Source organism: Lipotes vexillifer, unplaced genomic scaffold (genome assembly GCF_000442215.2).
Source record: "Lipotes vexillifer unplaced genomic scaffold, Lipotes_vexillifer_v1.1 scaffold149, whole genome shotgun sequence".
Taxonomy (NCBI): domain Eukaryota; kingdom Metazoa; phylum Chordata; class Mammalia; order Artiodactyla; family Lipotidae; genus Lipotes; species Lipotes vexillifer.
In genome coordinates, this window is record NW_006779962.1 from 2,910,230 (window position 1) to 2,930,523 (window position 20,294).

At 48.1% G+C, this 20,294-nt stretch overlaps 1 protein-coding gene across 2 annotated transcripts in view; it reads left to right on the forward strand.

Moving 5' to 3' along the window:
* The window catches only part of RAPGEF1 (Rap guanine nucleotide exchange factor 1), a 152,120-nt gene that overhangs the window by 64,795 nt on the left and 67,031 nt on the right, over positions 1-20,294 (forward strand). For both annotated transcript variants that reach the window (XM_007453116.1, XM_007453117.1), the window contains 2 exons: positions 18,096-18,235; positions 18,915-19,028. In XM_007453116.1, coding sequence (XP_007453178.1) covers positions 18,096-18,235; positions 18,915-19,028 — 254 coding nt within the window. The remainder of the gene's footprint in view (positions 1-18,095; positions 18,236-18,914; positions 19,029-20,294) is intronic.

The window sequence follows — 20,294 nt, forward strand, 5'->3', positions numbered from 1 at the left end:
AAACAGTGCTCCATGAGACTGGATAGAAGAGGCTGCCTGTTTCAGAACTGGCTTCTCCGTGGTTGGTTTTGGTTCATCACCTCAGAAATGAATGTTGAAGATAAAGTGGGGGAACCCCGTACCGACGGACTTTAACAAAGCTTCAGGACACACAGTTGTGTGCTAATATTTTTGTTTTAGTGAAAAATTTAAAAACACTACTCTCAGCTCTCTTGCCTTCTGAGATGGCCCACACTCTGTAGAGTGTGTTTCTCTCTAAATAAATCCACTTCTTACCTATCACTTTGTCTCTTACTGGATTCTTTTTGCAATGAGACATCAAGAACCTGAGCTTTGGGGCTTCCCTGGTGGTGCAGTGGTTAAAAATCTGCCTGCCAGGGCTTCCCTGGTGGCACAGTGGTTGAGAGTCCGCCTGCCGATGCAGGGGACACGGGTTCGTGCCCCGGTCCGGGAAGATCCCACATGCCGCGGAGCGGATGGGCCCGTAGACCATGGCCGCTGAGCCTGCGCATCCGGAGCCTGTGCTCCGCAACGGGAGAGGCCACAACAGTGAGAGGCCTGTGTACCGCAAAAAAAAAAAAAAAAATCTGCCTGCCAATGCAGGGGACATGGATTTGAGCCCTAGACCGGGAAGATCCCACGTGCCGCGGAGCAACTAAGCCTGTCTGCCACAGCTACTGAGCCTGCGCTCTAGAGCCCGAGAGCCACAACTACTGAGCCCGCACACCTAGAGCCTGTGTACCACAGCAAGAGAAGACACCGCAATAATAAGCCTGCACACTGCAACAAAGAGTAGCCCCTGCTCGCTGCAACTGAGGAAAGCCCATGCACAGCAATAAAGACGCAATGCAGCCAAAAAAAAAAAAAAAACAAACAAATAAATAAATAAATAGAATTGAAAATAAAAACACTACTCTCAACCTCTACCACAAAGAATACAAAAATAGTATTACAAAGAAACTAAATCTATTTTGATCCCTGCTCTGTGGTGATGTTTCAGTTTGTAAAGAAAGTTCGAACCAAAAATGTTTGAAAAGGCGGCCTTGAAAAAATGTGCCAAGCTTTCTGCAGAACCTAGACCCATTTACAGACTCAATCCACTGATTTTCATGCATTTTTCAAACACATCCATGAGCTTTTTGGAAGCTGCGTATTTTATTATTAAGGTACCCTTAGTTCTGAGGACACCAGTGGCTGGCGGACACCAGTCGCAGAACAAAAACTATCTTTTAGCAGATTTAAGTCATGATGAGTACATGATGGGCCCACGCTTCCTGGAAGAAAATGAAGTGGCATGTTTTTCTCTATGGCCGCTTGGTGGCTCTTGGAAACTTTGGTTGAATACCAGCAGACTTTCTTCTGCCATACCCTCTCCTCCAAGGAAGGGATCTTTGTAGACCCCACACTGACTGGGTGACAGGAACATACTGCTAGCTGTCACATCTGGGGGGACCTGTGTTTGGGGAGTCTGGGTCCTGGGCAAATTCCTTTCCTTCCCGGTTGATTTTGTTTTCCTCTTTAGGAAATATAAGATTTCCCATCTCGAATGTGAAGTGTGGTTTTCATCTTAGAATGTGCTTGAATTTTAAAGGTACTTAAAGGACTTTAAGGATACTTCATTTTCCATGGAGGAAACAGTTCATTCATGCTTGGGGTCAGTGTGGTGGCCTCTCACCCCCCCAGCCCTAGCTGTGGTCGTTCGGACACCTCAGCCCTTCCCCTTTCAGCTTCTGTCTATTTTGTCCAGGTTTGCTTTCTTCTGACTGCAAATGTGAATGTGTTGTATAGGTGTCTTGTTTATGCTGTTTTAGACCAAAACCTTGTCATTACCCACCTCTCTACCCTCTTGAGAATCACTGTCTTAGAGCAATTACTTGAGGGCAAAAATCACAGATTTTTCTAGCACAGAGTAGATGCCGGATATCAGTGAGCACATGGCACTCAGCAGAAGAAGAGCGGCGGGTGATCACTTCAGTCACCAATTCCGCGTGAAATGCGCGTCCCGAGAGCTCTGCACACGGTAGGTCCTGTTTTGTTTATTGTCTTACTTGTGCTCTGAGCCTTGTAGCTAAAGAGTCTTGCTTGGGGTGGCTGGTTGGAATTTGTCAGCTGAGGCTGGTGGTCACCCCTTTCCCCCAGGCCCCCTGGCTGTGCTAATGCAGGTCTGTTCTAGGTACAGCATTTACAAATCCGTCTCCCCATCAGGAGGGGCTTATCCTGAGGAACGTTCTGATCTGAGATGAGACCCTCCCCTTCTGTCAGAGTCAAAGGATCTGCCTGCCTATCACTGCATGTGTGCACTTGGCTCTGCTGGGCTTGCAGTCAGCCCCTCCCCCTCTTTGGCCCAAGATTTGGAGTTTCTTAGCAGTTTGACTGCTTTCCCCCAGATCTTTGTCTCCCAGAACAGTGCTTCTCAAACGTGAGTGTGCTGCAGAGTTACCTGGAGGACTAGTTAAAGCCCCAGTTCCGGGGTCCCTTCCACATAGACCTCCATTCGTTAGGCCCAGGTTGGGTGGAGAGCCAGCACTCTGAGCAGCTGCAGGTCACAGTGATGCCACCGCTGGCGCACAGTTCCTCCCACTGCTCCTTACTCACCGTCAGGGGAGGGATTAAAACACTGTTTGGTCGTAGAATCGACTCAGTGGATTAAAAAGTGAAAGAGAATTTAAAACCTGTAGATTTTTGATATACTTCGTGTACTTGATTGCAAAATAAAATACATTTCTTACTGTGGTCAGAAAAGGTTTGAAAGCTACTGGTAAGCCTCCACCTTAGAAATGACCCACCTATTGGCGCTGCACCTGTGCATGATTCTTAGTTCCAGACCCAGGTCAGGAAGCTCAACCGGTGTCCTGGTGACTTCGGGTACAGACTAGATTTGCAGTCTTGATTGCCCTACAGGACCCCTGACCTGTGGCTCCTCTTTGTCCTAGTGAGAGGGTTTCTCTACCCCGTGCTCCCCAGGGAGAAGGGTCTTTAGCGTGTCAAGTTGGTGGAAAGTGAAATAAGTTTCATGAAATATTTAGCCTTACTATCTGCAGTGCCCTCTGATATTTCGTATTCTGTTTCATGTTTTGATCCAGGAAATTGATTTGGGGACCTACTAGTGGGTTGTGACTTGCAGTAAACGTTAGCAGGAAGAGCAGACCACACATCTGCCCCTCTGTGTAGCCAGGGCCCACTCAGCTTCGTCTCTCAAGGATGCCTTTTCACCCAAGTCAACCCTCATCCCTTTGCATTTTTCACAGCTGGATTCTGCAGTGTCTGCTTGGCTTAAAACTCCAGGGCTTCCTTCATGAATGTTTTGTGGCTATGTCAGGAAGTAAACCCTTTAATTCTTCAGCAGCTGTCTCGCTCTGCTGTGTTTTGGAGCCCTGGGTGTACAGCTTTACTTCCGTGTTAGCTGGTAAATCACTTGAGGGCAGGGCCTACATTCCTGTTCAACCACGGACCCTCTATGGTTCCAAATGCTTAGCATCTGGCTGGTGGAAGGAGCCACGTTGTGCCCCATGGCCAGGGCCTGAGCTCGGTTTTTAATAATGTTCCACTGGAAAAGTGAATTCTGAACGCAGGCAGCTGACTTTGAGAAGACATGTCTCTGCCTTCCCCTTGCCATGTGGCCTGTGCGTGTTCTTCCTCCTTGGCTTGCCGAGATGGAGGCCTTTAGGCAATCGGCAGGAAGCCGCCTCCTGTGCAAAGATTTGGTCCTTTAAAAAGAACTTCAATTCTAGGACACTTAAAGGATACGGCTGCTGAGGGAGAACAAGGGAAAATGAGATGTCTTCTCAAAAAATGCACACTGTTTCCTGCTCTGAGGATTCTAGAATGAGGCAATTGGATTTTTACTAAAGGCACCCACTGGGGTGGGGTAGGTTTTTGGAGAGTTCTAAACAAGAGAGAGTTAGAGGAATGTTGTTTGGCTGAGTCCAAGATCCAGGAAAGGGGCTGGCCGCCACTGAGGAACTGTCTTTTAGAAATACATATTGTGAGGCCATTTGTTGTTTATCACAGACTGTAAAGGTATAAATTCCTTGAGAACTGAGAGGCCTTTTTGACTTCAGAAAATCCCCTTTCCAATGCTTTCTAGCCAAATGTTGGCAACTCCAGCAGTCACTAAAATATGTATTCTTCAGCGACCTGTTGTTTAAAAATAGTGTCTCGGTTCCATCCGTAATCCCACCTCCCAAATTGAAAGACTCAGTGTGTAACTTTGGCCTCTCTGCCTTAGGCTAAGAGACTGTGCCTGGGCTTCCCTGGTGGTGCAGTGGTTGAGAGTCTGCCTGCCGATGCGGGGGACACAGGTTCGTGCCCCGGTCCGGGAGGATCCCACATGCCGTGGAGCGGCTGGGCCCGTGAGCCATGGCCGCTGAGCCTGCGGGTCCGGAGCCTGTGCTCCGCAACAGGAGAGGCCACAGCAGTGAGAGGCCCGCGTACCACAAAAAAAAAAAAAGAGAGAGAGAGACTGTGCCTGAGATTTCATCACTGAGGGTATTTTTAGCCCAGGTGCTAGCACGGCCAGGAGGTGGCCACATCTTTGATGTGATGCTGTGAGTGAGCCATCTTGGTCTTGGACTTTTCCAGAAGGGTGTGATTCACTTTTACAAGCAGTACTGGCCTGAAAGTCTTTTCTTCTACTCTTGTGGTGACTTGCTTCCCTGGTGATCAGAGTTGTGAACACATCTAATACACAGCATATTTGCTGGGCTCCGGCTTAAAAAAAGAGGAAGAGGAGCCCACGCTGAGATGTGCATCTGAGTCGGCCGGGGTGGGGGCAGGGCAGTTGTGCTCGCAGGCGAGCACAGGGCCCTGCACCCATGGGCACTGGATTGTTATGAGTAGGGCACACAAGCCCGCCTTCCTCTGAACCTGTACTCTGCTTCATTTGAGCCATCTTTAGGGTACTTAACTCCCTTCTCTCTCTACTAAGTTTGGAGACTGCGTGCCTGGTGTGTGAAGCTGCACCGGGTTCAGATCCAGTCTGTCCCTTGTTCCTCAGCCTCAGTTTTCCTGCCCTGGAGAGTCACTGTGAGGATTAGCTGAGACAGACCCATAGAGTGCCTGGGTGGTGCTGGGCACTCCCTGCAAGCAGTGGACCCAGCGATTGCTGTGTTGCTGTTGTCGGCTTCACGTGGTGTCTGCAGTACCTTGTACACGGGGGGCCCATACATCTGACTGGAAACAAATTGGATTGGATTTCAGGCTGTAAGCTAATGAAATTCTGACTTTGACTAAACCAGCCTGACGTCAGATTTTCGAGGCCGCTCAGAGCCTCTGGTGGGCGGTTACACCATCTGTGGCTGAAGTAATTCATGAGCAGAGAGTAGGTGGGTGTCCCCAGCACTGGAACGGCTGTCTCACGTTCTGTCTTCTTTGCATTTTTACTTACTATGCTGAAGTTGTCCCATGAGGAAGAGAAATGACTGGAAGCTGGTTAATACTTCTCAGCCATTACTGAGGAGGGAGCCCTGGGCCGGCTTTGTTCAGGAGGCCTGGGTCCTAGGCTGGCGGGAAATCAGTTCCCGGGGCCTCGGCTTCCGCTGTCAGTAGACTCAGATCCTTTCAAGTTCCCACACTTCATGGAAACTGAGAGCCCACCGCTCACTTGGCACCTGGTGGGGAGTGGGGCCTCTGAAGCAGGGCAACCAGGACGACCTTGGTCCTTACCCCGGAGAGACTGGGATTGATCAGCGCTTGATTCTGAATGTATAGAGCGGAGTGGGGTTTGTTTTTTACCCCATGTGTGTATGAACCGACATGATAAGACGTTCTTGTGAGAACAGAGCCCTGGCCGCAGATGTATTTGAGGCACAGGAGCAGAGGGGCAGGGTCTGTCAAGGAGCAGCAGAGTAGCCTTCGCTCGTTTTTGCTCCGGAGAAAATGTGCTGCCTCTGCTTGGGTGAGAGCAAAGGCTGCCTCTCCTGCATACCTGCCCCCTCCCACCCCCACCCCCATGCCTGGGAAGCCAGAAGTGCGTCTTTGGTGAAGTGGTCATTTTCAGATTCCTCTGTGTCCTTCAGATTTTTTTGCAGCCTTTTCCAAACCAGCTCCTCTTTGCTGACTCTGATGTTTTTCATTGGTCCCCATGTGAAACGTCCAAAGCCTGTAGTCTCAGCCCTTTTTCCTGCCCTGGGGAGCAGGCTGGGTTTTCACTCGAAGCCCGTGGGTTCTAGGGCGCTTCCACCGGCACCAGGAGCCGTCCTCCTCCTGAGCGGGCTGTGAGCAGCTGGAAGGGTCCTGCCTTTACTCTGCACGTCTGCATCCCAGGAGTCCTTGCTGCATCAGGACTGAGGATTTTCCTGGCTCTCCCGCACAAGATTAGGGGCTCCTTGGAGGGAGGAGCTGTGTCCTGCTCCTTTTTTCTGACACCAGCACTTCGCAAATGCTTGGCATATCAATATGTATGGAACGAATGAGTGAGTAAATGAATGAGGGCGCCGTTTGTGCCTGCCTTGCATTATCTGATGCACCCTGTTTCTCTGAGGTGATAGGGAAGGGAGGGGAGTTTACAGGTGACCCTTGTCCCTTCTCTTTCTTCGAACTTTGCCCAGCGAGAAATCCCAGCAGTGTCCCAAACTGCTGGGGTTGTGACTCCCAGCTCCTTCTCCTGTTGCCTGGGAAATAAACAAGTGAACATGTGCTCACTGACAAATGCACACGTTTTTTTTCCTCTGGAAGCCCAGAGGGTGGCCTGACAAATCATGAGTTCTCGGGAGTCCCTTAGCTGGGCCTAGAGCAGCTGAAGTGGATGGAGCCGCCGTCTGCTGCGGCCGTGGTGCTGGGGTGCCCCATGCTGGGCCTGGCGCCTCACAGACACGACTTCCTGCCCCCACCTCGGGCTGCTGGGCGGGTGACACCGTGCTACACAGTAGGCTCAGCTGCCCTTGAGGAACGTTGTTTGAATTCTGAACTGGCACCGGTCCTAACATCCAAGTTCCTCTGAGGGACAGAGGCTGCTCCAGACAGCTCCACCTAAAGGACAAAGGTTAGGGTGGACCTGCTTCCTGTTGTAGCTGGGCTCCTGATGATGTGATGTGTTTTGGCCCTGCCTGCTTTCTGCCCAGCGTGTTGGTATGTTTACTCAGAATAAACTGATCTCTCTCTGTCTCTCTCTCTCTCTCTCTCTCTCTGTCTCTCTCTCTCTCTCTCTCTCTCTCTCTCGTCTCTAGAAGTAACACTCTGGAGAAATAACTAATTTACATCTCTGGAAGTCTGTGAAGCCTGTGCCCTTAAGAATCTCTGGGTCAATTCCAAACAGTCATAGAAAAAAAATCCTTCCTTGGGAGTAGGCCACCCTGGGGACAGGCTGACCTTGAGTGGTTCACAGCACGTGTTAGGGCTACAGTTGCCTTGTCTGTGATGAGTGTGTGCGTGTTCTGGGGGTGGGAGGTGGGGGATTAGGCCCCTGTGACTTGGTTTCCTCATTTGCCAAAGGGTGCTAAGAATCCTTCCCGTCCAGTGTTGATGTGAGCATGGCCCTGGGCAGGGCCTGGCTTCCAATAGGGTGTTTAAACACACAAGCTGCTGATTTAGCCCCTTGATTGGGCTCCAGGAGGGAAGCAGCTCTCAATCCCAGAGGGGTCTCCTTTCATCTCATGGGATATCTGTTCGTTATTTGACGAATTTTTTATAATAGGAGTAAGTGTTGGGAAAACTCTTTGTTCAGTGCCCTCTCTGACAGGTAGGAGGTGGGAGGCTCCCCAGGAGGTCATCTCCAGGCTTTGTTCACATCAGAAGTTTACCTGGCGGAGGCTGTGGCTTCCATTTAAATCCTACAGGGTACTTTAGTTACTGGATTCTCCTCTTTTTCTACTTTTTTCCTTTTTTTCTTTTTCCCCAAGTTGCTGGAAGTTGAGAGGCAGTTGAGCCTCAGACAAGTAAAACTGTATCTAACAGCCCAGACAACATCACCCAGAGTCCAGCTCCTCTCATCTCTGCTCTACCTTTCTTTTTTTTTTTACTACAGCTTTTTTTAAATTAAAGTAAAACACACATGTAGAAAAATGCTCAAATCATAAGAGCACCGGCTCAATGAATTATCTCCTCTATTTAAAAATTCTACAGTGTTAAAAAATAATAATTGCCCATTCAAAATGGTGACAGTTATCTCAGAACATTTGGGTAACAGCAGATAACATTTATTTCATGTTTACGAAGTGCCAGTACTATGCTAAGTGACTTTACATGGAGTACTTTATTACATCCTTAGAACAGCACCATGAGGTGAGGTAAGGGTCATTATTCCCATTTTATAAATGAGAAAAGTGAGGCCCCAGTGGGCAACTTACTCAGAGTGACACACATTGAGAGTGTTTCACTTAGAGCTGCAGGTGGGGTGGGAATGAGTCCACAGGGCTGTCCTTGGCCATGTGTGGAGGTCAGTGTCACTCCTTTTGCCCCCAAATCATAGCAGAGGACATGATGTCACTGCCAGCATGAATGTCCTTGGTCCCTGCTGCCGACGAAAATCGGTTTGCGGTTTGCGTTGTTGGGAAGCGATGATTGTCAGAAATTCCTTCTGGTCAAACAAAGTCTGCCTCCTTTGCCCTACACCTCCCGCCTTGCACAGCGAGTTTCCTCCCTCTCTGTCCCTGTACCACGTGGTGGGTAGAATGAGATCCTGCAGTACCTCCACGTAGGCAGTGGTTAGTGGAGGGCCTCAGAGCCTGGAACTCACGTGCTGCCCTGGAGCCCAGCCTGGGGGTGAGGGGTGCCCCTGTGGTGGGCCCTTCTGCAGCTGCACACTGTCTGCCTTTCCGGGGGAGGAAAAGCACCCTTAAAGACCTCAGCGGCACAGTCCAGAAGCACTGGAATCCAACCAGCCCAAGGCGCTTTCTTTCAAGAGACCAGTGGACCAGCCTTCCTCACGGGGGTGGGGAGGGCCAGCCACTCCCAGGGCCTCGAGCTGCAGCAGTGCTGGAAATGTGTCTGGTCCAGCTGGAGACTGGATTCTGAAGGCTTAGCATGAAAGAAAAAGAAGAGTAAGATGTCTTGTTGATGGTTTTTATTTAATTGCATATTGAAATTATAATATTATGGATAATTTAGGTTAGTTTAAAATCATATGTGGCTCTTGTTGTATTTCTGTTAGATAGTACTGGCCCAGGGAGTCCGTTGTCCTCTGGAGACCTAGGTGGGGAGAGGGAAAGGTATGGTTTCTCTCTTGTCTTCTCCCTGGAAGTGGCTTGAACAACATTCTCTTAACCCAGATGACCCAAACTGAACCACCACAGCAGAGAAAGTTCTTGATTGAGTTGTCTCTGACTCACGTGTTGGCATTCCTCAGAGAATTGTATTAAAAAAATCAGTATAAACCGTCCCGTCTACACCACTAATCAGATATTACTCTCTGGTATTGGTTGAATGTAGTAGTTGTTAGTTGTTGCAGAATTCATTCATTGATTCTTTTGTCTTTGTGTTGACTAACAATCATTTATTTATTTTCACTGTGTGCTGGTTTCGGGGCTACGTGCCGGATTCCAAAATGAGTAAGATTTAATCCTGGGCCTCCAGGAAGCGTGTGCTCAGCTCTCGTCCTGCCTCGCCCTCCGCAGCAATGCAGGGAGGGTGCCCGTACCTCTTCATCCTCACCAGTGCTTAGTGTTTCCTCTTCTTTCTTTTTATCCATTCTGGTGTGTGTGTGTAGTAGTATTGCTTCGTGGTTTTAACTTACTGTTTCCTGATGACAAATGGAGCTGAGCACCTTGTCGTCTGTTTATTGGCCATTTGGACTTCATCTTTTGTGAAGTGTCTGTTCAATTCTGAATCTGCTTTTAATCCTTACCTGTCATGCAAGTAAAGCAAAACTGGTAGCTCTGTCGGCGTTGAGCCCAGATCCACAGTGAAGCCTGGGTTCTTCTGTAGGTGGCAGGGGCCCCCAGGCCTGGTCTCTTTCCTGCACCCCACCTCTTCTGCTTGCGCCCCGAGTCTCACTCTTTGGCACAGTCCCTGCTGGCCTGCCTCCAGCTCAAGGCAGCTGTGTGGTCTCTTAACAGGTTTTCAGTGCTTATGCCCTTTGGCCCAACAGTTCCATTTCTAGGAGCCTATCTCAGACAGGTGCTCAGAGGGCTAAGCCTGAGGGGGTTCTTCCATGCGCTGTTGTTTGAAGGGCAAGGGCTAGGAACTGGAACCATCAGTCAGGAGACGGGTGGACTGTGTGTGGTTGGCCTTTCAGCAGAACATTATTCACCCGTTAACTGTGCTCACATGGGAAAATGCCCACAGCATATCACTCAGTTGAAAAAAGCAAGTCAGGGAAGTATTTCAGCTCTGCCATACGTGGAGTTATGAGGGATTTTCACTTTCTAGATTATATGTTTTTACAGTGCTTGGATTTTTATAATGAGGTTGTTTTACTTTTGTTACTGAAAAAAGAAAAAAGGATATGCTTAATATTTGCATCAGCACCCACAGCAGCATCATAGCTATCAGTCGACTTCCTGAACCAATGGGTAACATGAACAGATTTTCATGTCAGAAGAGCCTTTGGTGCTGCAGAGCTAGAGAAATTGTTTTCTCTGTTTTCCCTAACACGAATAGTTCTATATTAAGTAAGAAGGAGGGTCTTTTCATATGGAAGTTGTTGGAAAAAATGAAGCATCAGGTTACTTTGCGCTCTACTAGGCTGGGATTATTTTTAGCCTTTGCCATACTGAGTGTTGGCAGAGGCTTGGCGGTGTTATCCTGTAACAGTAACGGGTGCCGTGTACTGAGCATTTGCTGTACATTGGGTCCTTTGCTAAATGCTTCACACGCAGGTTCACGCTTAACCCTCGCAACAACCACCCAGGCAGGTCGGTCCTGTGGTTATGCTTGCTCCACAGGCGAGGCACCTTCAGCTCAGAGAGGCCACGCGGAAGTGAGAACACCAGCTGCCTGCTTCCAGAGCCCACGGGCCGCCTGCCGTGCCCACGACCCACTCACTCTCACGCAGTCTTTACAGTCTTTACATTACAGTCTGTACAATTCTAGATAAGCAAACACACCTTTAAAAATCTGAAGTCCTTATGTTTAAAATAGTTCTTCCTAATGTCCTCGTGCCACTTCTCCACTCTAGTTGTCCTTTTAACACATTTGGGAAATGGTGTGGATGAAGGAAGCGGAAGTGTGCAACCAGAACTCGTGCGCGGATGAGCGGGCATCCTTCCAGTGCCCAGCTCTGCGCCCTGCACGCCGTCGTTACGAAGAATGAGCAGCCACCGTGTCTCCCAAGGAGCTGCCTCAAAGCGTTATCCACCCTGACCCTGACTTTGTGGTCCCTTGTATGGTTGATATGTAGAGACTCCCCTCATCCAAGGCGAAATTAAGCCCTGACAGAAAGCACTGCTAAGTTGGGATCCCAGCTGCTGCTACAAATGACGTCTGAAAGGCCAGTTGATGTGTACATTTGTCAGCACCAAGCAGAGATCGTTGTTAAGCCTGGCAAAGGGGCAAATCGAAAATTTAAGAATGAAATATTGAACCCCTGGCAGACTACTTGGAAGAAACTGGTTTGGCTTTGGTGCGCTTTTGGTTTTGCTTCAGACATGATTTTGTGAGCAGGCTGTGTGCCTCTCCTCCAGCCCGTTCTCCCTCCCCCTGGGTAGAGAAGGACGTTCATCTGACAGCCTGTCTGCAGCCTGTGATGGCTGCCCAGGAGAGTGCTGCTCTTAGTAACGCCGCGGCCATCTCTACAGAAATTGATTGTGAGGTCATGTAGGCTTTCCTCCTCTGGCAGAAATGACTAGCAGATTGGTCATTGGGAGTTCCAGACCCTCCTTGGTATAAATGCCGTACTAAGTGGTGGTTGAGGGTTTTTCTTAAGTTCTGTCCATGAGCTTTGAAGTTGTTCTGGCAGATTTGATAGAACACAGTAAGATACACCAATTTAAAGCATTTCCATGGGAAGGAGGGCTTTTGTTTCTTTTGTTTAGGTATGACCCTATCGAAAAGTGTGCAAGTCTGGCAAGCCCAGGTGTTGGGAGAGCAGCTGGGACTCAACCTTGCCCTTGGGGCTGCAGAGTGGCACAGACCCTTTGGAGAGTCATCTGGCAACATCCATGGAATGAGATGTGGTGTGTACTCTGTAGCCCAGCGGTTCTAGTCACAGAAAGCTCTTGCATGTGCTCCAGAAGGCAAGTATGAGAAGGTTCATTGCCGTGTTGTTTATAAAAGCAGAAACGCTGAAAATGACCCAGTATTCACTGGCAGGGAGGGGGTAAGTAAAACTGCTATGTGTGGAACTTCACAGCACTGAAAACAAAAGCACTTATATACACTTCACCTGGCCAAACGTCAGACCTACGACTAAGTGAAAAAGCAAGAACATAGGAATATTTACAATGAAATACCATTTAAGTTAACCTCACAAACCTGTACATTAAACTGTACTTAGAGATATAAACTATGACAAAATATAAGGGATGAGGGACTTCCCTGGTGGCACAGTGGTTAAGAATCCGCCTGCCAACGCGGGGACACGGGTTCGAGCCCAGGTCCGGGAAGATCCCACATGCCGCGTAGCAACTAAGCCCATGCGCCACAACTACTGAGCCTGAGCTCTACAGCCCGTGAGCCACAACTACTTAGCCTGCGTGCCACAACTACTGAACCCACGCTCTAGAGCCTGTGAGCCATAACTACTGAGCCCATGTGCCACAGCTACTGGACCCACACTCTAGAGCCCGTGAGCCACAACTACTGAGCCTGCGCTCTAGAGCCTGTGAACCACAACTACTGAGCCTGCGCTCTACAGCCCGTGAGCCACAACTACTGAGCCTGCGGTCTACAGCCCATGAGCCACAACTACTGAGCCCATGTGCCACAACTACTGAGCCCACGCACCACAACTACTGAGCGTGTGTGCCACAACTACTGAGCCTGTGCTCTAGAGCCCATGAGCCATAACTACTGAAGCCTGTGCACCTAGAGCCCGTGAACCACAACTACTGAGTCCGCGCTCTAGAGCCCGTGTGCCACAACTACTGAGTCCACGTGCCACAACTACTGAGCCTGCGCTCTAGAGCCCATGAGCCACAACTACTGAGCCCGCGCTCTACAGCCCGTGAGCCACAACTACTGAGCCTGCGCTCTAGAGCCCGCACACCACAACTACTGAGCCCGTGTGCCACAACTACTGAGCCTGTGCTCAAGAGCCCATGAGCCATAACTACTGAAGCGTGCGCACCTAGAGCCCGTGCTCCGCAATAAGAGAAGCCACTGCAATGAGAAGCCCATGCACCGCAACAAAGAGTAGCCCCTGCTCGCTGTAACTAGAGAAAGCCCCTGCGCATCAACGAAGACCCATCGCAACCATAAATCAATAAATAAATTAAATAATAAAATTTTCTAAAAAATAAGGGATGGATAAGCACAAAAATCAAAACCACGGTTACCCATCGTCTGGAAGAAAGATATGATTATGACGGAGCATGTGGTGGCAGCAGTGAGATTGCTAATGTTCTGCTTCTAGAGCCGTGCTGTCCAGTACGGCAGCCACCAGTCTCATGTGGCTGTTTAATTACATTTCAGTAAAAACTCAGTTTCTCGGTCACACTAGGCACATTTCAAGTGCTTAATAGTCCAGTGACTGTCACGTTGGATAGTGCAGATATTCCATCATTGCTCATGCTTCTCTTTGATAGTCTGGGTTGGTGGATGCATGGATTTGATGAATTCTCTGTAAGTTGTACATGTGTATGTATGAAATCTTTCAAAATTTTGTTTTAATTTCAGTACTAGAAAATATCTAAACACATACATTTACAACTTCCCAAGTGAAATGTCAGAGAGTGGTCATTAAAATCACCTGAAACTGCAGTAGTGTGAGAGCATCTCTTTAGCATTGCCCTCTACCCAAGATGATTGATACACATGAGGAATGTGAGAAGAGGGGCAGGAAGTGTGTGTGGGGGGGGTACTGTTGGCAAGATTACGCCAACATAGCTGCCACCTTTGCTTCCTTCCACTCTGCTGTCACTGGTCATTATAGTGCTTTATCAGCACTGAAATGCATAGTTTGAGTGACCTTGCAAGTCTCCTGAAACCTGTGTTGAAATCTGTGTTGCTAAGCTGTTGTTTCAAGGAAAAGGTGACAAGCAGCCTCCAAGTCAAAATCTTCCCTAGTTAGTGCTGTCCTTGATTTCCAGGCTTGAGGAGCTTGGTTGTCATTACAAAGAACCTGCTTCCTCCACTTGATTGATCACATCTTGTGCTAGAGCTGGCTGCTTTGAGGCTGTTAAATACTACAAGGAGAGAGATTTATTGGTGGATATAACACTTTCTTTAAATGCTGATGTGGATTCCCAGCTGTGCGCCAAGACAGACCAGAGTCTCAGGCTGTGCTTGGCAAAGCAGAGGTTGAGAGAGTATGTTGTGATATACTTCCTGGGCTCTGTTTGCTCTCAGGTGGAGGTGTCCTTACTTGACCCCTGGGTCATGATCAGGGGTTTTGGGGAGCCCCCATACCTTGTTTGCCTACCCTAGTTCCACCCTGGTCATGATGGCAGAGATGTGAATCTGGCCAGTCCCTCAGCCCCCTGCCTACCCATATAGCAACTCGGGGAAGCAGACCAGAGGAGGCGGAAGTTGGCTCGCCCAGCCCATGTCTCTGAACATTTTTGACCACCAAAGAAATCGTGCATCCTGCCTTTACTTCCCCATTTGTGTCTCCTTTTCTTGCCCCGCTTTCAGTCTTGCTTGCCAGGGTGGAAGTCACACCCTAACATCTGACTTGGGGAACCTGGCTGGTGAGGGATGTGCTGAGACTTTCGGGATGCTGAGGCCAGCATCCGAAGGAGGAGGATGGGGGCAGCAGTAAGGGCAATATGGAAGGAGGCACCAGAGAGGGACACAGATGAACTTCTGGTCAGGACTAAAGGAAGAGGAGAGGGGCATGTGTAAGGCCCTCAGTTCCTCGGGATCGTGGGTCAGATGTTCAGTGCTGCAGAGTATCCTGATTCAGATCTGTAAGCAGTTGGGAAATAAGAATTCAAAGTTTGGTCAGTCTTGCTACCCATCCAAATCATATAGTTAGGTTAATTAGCTCCCTGCATTGAGCAGGTACTGTGTGCCCAGCACATGGCTGAGTACCTCACCACGTTGCCCACAAGCAGCATCTCATTTAACCTACATCACATCAGCCGTTTCTAGAACAATGTTATCAGCCCCATTTTCCAGACAAAGAAACTTAAGACTTGGAGAGGTGCCGCTGAAGTCTGTTAACTCAAACAGACTGACTGCAAAGCTCACCCTCTTAACTACCACATGAATTATTAGACTGGTCACATCATTTCAAAGTATAAAGAAGGAAGTATAAACTGTACATGGGGCCCACCCTGCTTGGGTGGGGAAGAGGAAGAGGGGAGCTGGAGCAATCACACCATCCCAGTTTACCTGCTTTGAATCCCAGGGGTGATGCAGCGTTTGAGGACTGGTGCTGAGAGCCCCTCCGACCCTGCGTTGAGCCGTTCCAGGTGAGGAGAGAGGTGCATGAGCTTCCTGTGGATTTGTGTCCACACTGGGGCTCTAAGAAGGGCTTTCTGCAGTTCTGGCCAGCAGACAGACAGCTGTGAAGCTGTGTTTGGTTTGACTCCACTTGTGAACGAAGGTGCAGTGGGTTCCTAGATAATTGCAAAGGGCAGATTGTTTTCTGATCCTGCCTGCCACCTGGAAGGTCTTTGACAAAAGAATTGAACTTTGGTCTATTAAGTCATATGCAGCACTAGTAGACACAGTGACATACCTATAATACAAGGTGCTGTGTCATTAATTTGGAAGGTTTTTGGTTTTTTGGTTTTTTAGTACTTAATTGCTGGGAAAATTGAAAGGGAGTGTATTTTTTATTTTAAAAATACAGATAGGGGACTTCCCTGGTGGTGCAGTAGTTAAGAATCTGCCTGCCAATGCAGGGAACATGGGTTTGAGCCCTGGTCTGGGAAGATCCACATATCGCGGAGCAGCTAAGCCCGTGAGCCACAACTGCTGAGCCCACACTCCACAACTGCTGAGCCCACGCACTGCAACTCCTGAAGCCCACGTGCTGCAACTGCTGAAGCCCACACACCTAGAGCCCACGCTCCACAAGAGAAGCTACTGCGATGAGAGGCCCGCGCACCACAACGAAGAGTAGGCCCCACTCACCACAACTAGAGAAAGCCTACGCGCAGCAACAAAGACGCAACGCGGCGAAAAAAAAATACAGATACTTCTTTTTCCATTGCATAGGATCACACTCTCCCTAATTTTCAATCAATTTCAAGTATTTCCTGTGAGTTTCTGACATTGCCTAAAGAAGCAGTCCTTTTTGTGGGGTTTTTTTTTTTTTGGCTGCGTTGGGTCCTTGTTGCTGCACGTGGGCTTTCTCTAGTTGCACCAAGCAGGGGCTACTCTTCGTTGTGGTGCCCAGGCTTCTCATTGCGGTGGCTTCTCTTGTTGTGGAGCGTGGGCTCTAGGTGCGTGGGCTTCAGTAGTCATGGCACACAGGCTTCAGTAGTTGTGGCTCGAGGGCTCTAGAGTGCAGGCTCAGTAGTTGTGGCGCATGGGCTTAGTTGCTCCTCAGCATGTGGGATCTTCCCGGACCGGGGCTTGAACCCGTGTCCCCTGCATTGGCAGGCGGATTCTTAACGACTGCACCACCGGGGAAGCCCTCGTGGGGTATTTTTTCGTTGGTTGATTTGTTCATTTGTTGAATTAACGTTTCCTGAGCATCTTCTATGCGCCAGGTACCATGTTAGCACTGGAGATGCAGGCTTGAACAAGGCAGGTACAGCCTTCAGCGAGTTTGCATTCTTGTGAGGAGATAAACACATAAGTAAGTAATTTAATAAGATGGTTTCAAACACTGGAAAGTGCTTTGGTAAATGGCGGGTGGTAAATGAAGGAAGGCTGCTCATTGGGTTAGTTTTTTTTAACAGCTTCATTGAGATATAATTCACATAACATGACTCCTTTAAAGTGTAGAATTCAAGTTTTTTTTTATAGTAATTCACTGGGTTGTATAATCGTCACCAGATTCTAATTTTAGAACACTTCTAATCCCCCACCAAAAGAAACCTCTTACTCACTAGCAGCCCCTCTCCGTCCCTCCCCACTCTCTTCAGTCTTAGGCAACCATTAATCTACTTTCTGTCTCTATAGATTTGCCTGTTCTGGACATTTCAGTTATATGGAGTCATACACTGTGTGGTCTCTGTGACTGGCCTCTCTCACTTAGCGTAATGTTCTCAAGGTTCATCCACGGCATGGCATATCAGTGCTTCACTTAAGTGGAATTTTATGCCTAAGTATTTTATTCTTTTTGATGATTGTGAATGGGAGCTTTGTAGACATTCGTTTTTTATATGTTCCTTGCTAACGTGTAGAAGTACTGATTTTTGTATATGATCTTGCATGTGATTTTGTATATCATCTTGTATCCTGTGAGCCCACTAAATTTGTTTATTAGTAGTAGTAGTTTCTTAGTGGATTGCTTGGGATTTTTCATATACAAGATTATGTCATCTAAAAATAGAGATAGTTTTATATCTTCCTTTCCAATCTGGATGGCTTTTATTGGAGTAAGAGAGTACAAAATTGAATGACAGTAGTAAGAACGGACACCCTCATCTTGTTCCTGATCTTGGCGAGAAACCACTTAGTCTTTCACTGTGTCCCCGAGGGTTTCAAACACCTTAGTTCTGTTTCAGTCTCCACTGCCAGCTCTGAGGCCTTACCCATGTCACTTGTTGCAGTTCCCTAAACCAGAAAACGAGAAGGTTGATTCCTTTCCAGTTCTTACATCCAGCACTTCTGTGATTCTACTTTGGTATTCTTTCATCTTAGCCAGTTCCCTTGGACATTGGTTAGATCATCAGGCAAACTCTATAAGGACACTTGGAAATATTTGCACTTTCGTTTTCCAAACCCATTTTGACTGCTTTCAACCCAGACTAGATGGAAATTGCAAAAACGGAAACATGCAAGCAGAAATGGTTAATGGATCCATATTTCCTTTTCTTTGTAACCCTGAACAGCTAGGGGGAAAGATTTGTTTGAGGACGATGCTCATTTCCACAAAAGGTCAAAGAACCACAGCTTCTTCCCACTGTACCTCTAAAAATCATTACCTTCTTTGTTTTCAGACTCTCAGCGTTCTCATCTCTCCTCCTTCACCATGAAGCTGATGGACAAATTCCACTCACCCAAAATCAAGAGAACGCCATCAAAGAAGGGAAAACCAGCTGAGGTGTCTGTGAAGATTCCAGAGAAGCCTGTGAACAAAGTAAGCTGACTCTCTAGGTGTTTCTCCTGGCCTTCACCTGCTTTGAGCAGTGAGTTTGTGCTGTTTTTTAAGTTTATGCCCTGGGGATGGAACTTTCAGTACAGAACACCTATTCCATAGCATTCCACGGCTCCAGGCGGAGCTTTCATTGTCCCTGTGAAATATGAACCTTTAGGATGGTTGAGTGTTTCTCCTGTTAATCAGAGTCAAGCTTGGTTGTGGCTAGAACAGTTCTTTTCCAGCTGTGTCATCCTCTGGGCATTTAAAACAGCTCAGCTCATCATGTTCACACTCCAGGATGCTGCCTCTGTGCCCCAGAGAGGCCCACGTTGCCCATACATACTCTCTCTCACACACACACACAGACACAGACACACACACACACACACACACACAGACACACACACAGACACACGCACGCACGCACGCACGCACACGGAGATTCGTGATGTCCAGAACATCCATCATTCGGCTTTAGGGCCCGTGCTCTGAAACTTGCCAGCCAAAGATGTCCTCAAACACCAGTAACCCAGCCAAAGATGTCCTCAAACACCAGTAACCTCAGCAGGGCCAGTCAAGCCAGATGTGTTGGAACAGCTGTTGGTTTTCATCAACCCCTCCCTTCAGCCTAAAACGGCCATTTCAAGCTCTGTAGGAATCCAGGTTTCCTCTCTTCCAGGAGGCAACAGACAGATTTCTACCAGAGGGCTACCCTATCCCCTTGGATCTGGAGCAGCAGGCAGTAGAATTTATGTCCACCAGTGCTGTGGCTTCCAGGTCTCAAAGGCAGAAGGTCAGTGTGATGTTAAGAACAATTGGGTTTGCCTTGCCCTCTACTGCAGAATCCTGGCCCATGGTTTTGGGGATGGAAAAAAAATCTATTGCAATATCATTGTGTTCAGCTGGGTGGCAACTGTGGGCTTAATTGTTCAGGAAACAGTCCAAGGAGCCTTGGATAAAGGTAAGAGTTTATCCAAGCCCCCATGGCCTTTGGAGAGAGCTCAGTACTCCATGGCGAAAGCTCCGGGATTTTGGGGATTGGTTTGGGTGTGCTGCTTGGGTCCAACGGGTTCGGGGGAAGCGGGTGAGTCTCATCTCTTAAGACCAGCTGTTCTTTCCTTGAGTTGCTAAGATGATCTGGATAGTTGAGAGAAGGAAGCGCATCTGAAGTGTAAGGTACTTTGTTAACTATCTCCCGAGACTCGTGAGTGTGATGATACTGTGCAGAACCAGTGCTCTCAGAGCCAGGGACACCTTTTGTGCCGCTAACATGTACCAAGCCTTTTTTTTAGCCCCATGCTATGTGCTTTACACTCGTTCTCTCACTTAATTCTCATTGTAACCCTGGAAGGTGGAAACTTATCTTGCAGAAAAGGAAGCTGGGACTATGGAGATATTAAACGTTTGGGCAAAGTCACACAAAGAATAGTGATGCTGAGATTTGAACACAGGCCATCTGACATCAAGTCGAAACTCTCTCGATGCTACAGTTACTCTTTATGAAAGTCAATTTATTTTTTAATATCTAACAAATCTAATGTTAGCTCCCACACATAACTGAACATAAAAACAAAATTAAACTCAGCAGTGTAAAATAAAGACAAGCCTCATAGATAAGTAGATTCTGAACCCTTCAGTGACTGTCCACAGTGTAGTTTGTAGAACTGTTGTCACAGCTGTCAATTTAATGCCACTGGCAAACACTACCCTGTTATATAAACACATAACTCTTGAGTTTTGCAGTGTATCTGCTTTTGTTTTTATGTTGACCAGCAGAATATCTTAAAAGTGTAGTTAAAAGTGGAGAAAATAGGTTTTAAGTCCAAAGTCTGTTGAAAAATCATTTTTCCTGCCCCATCTGTTAAGAAAAAGAGGCTGTAGAGCAAGAATGAAATGTACGGTGTTTGCCAGATCGATCGAAATTCCAGACTGAAGAAGAGCAGTAGAGGGGAAGGTTTGGTCTCTGCGCCACAGTTATTGTTTACTGCAGTCTGTTTAGCAACCCCTTGGAACGGGGTTTTGTATTAAACGCCAGGAAGAGCGTCACTGGTCACCTGAC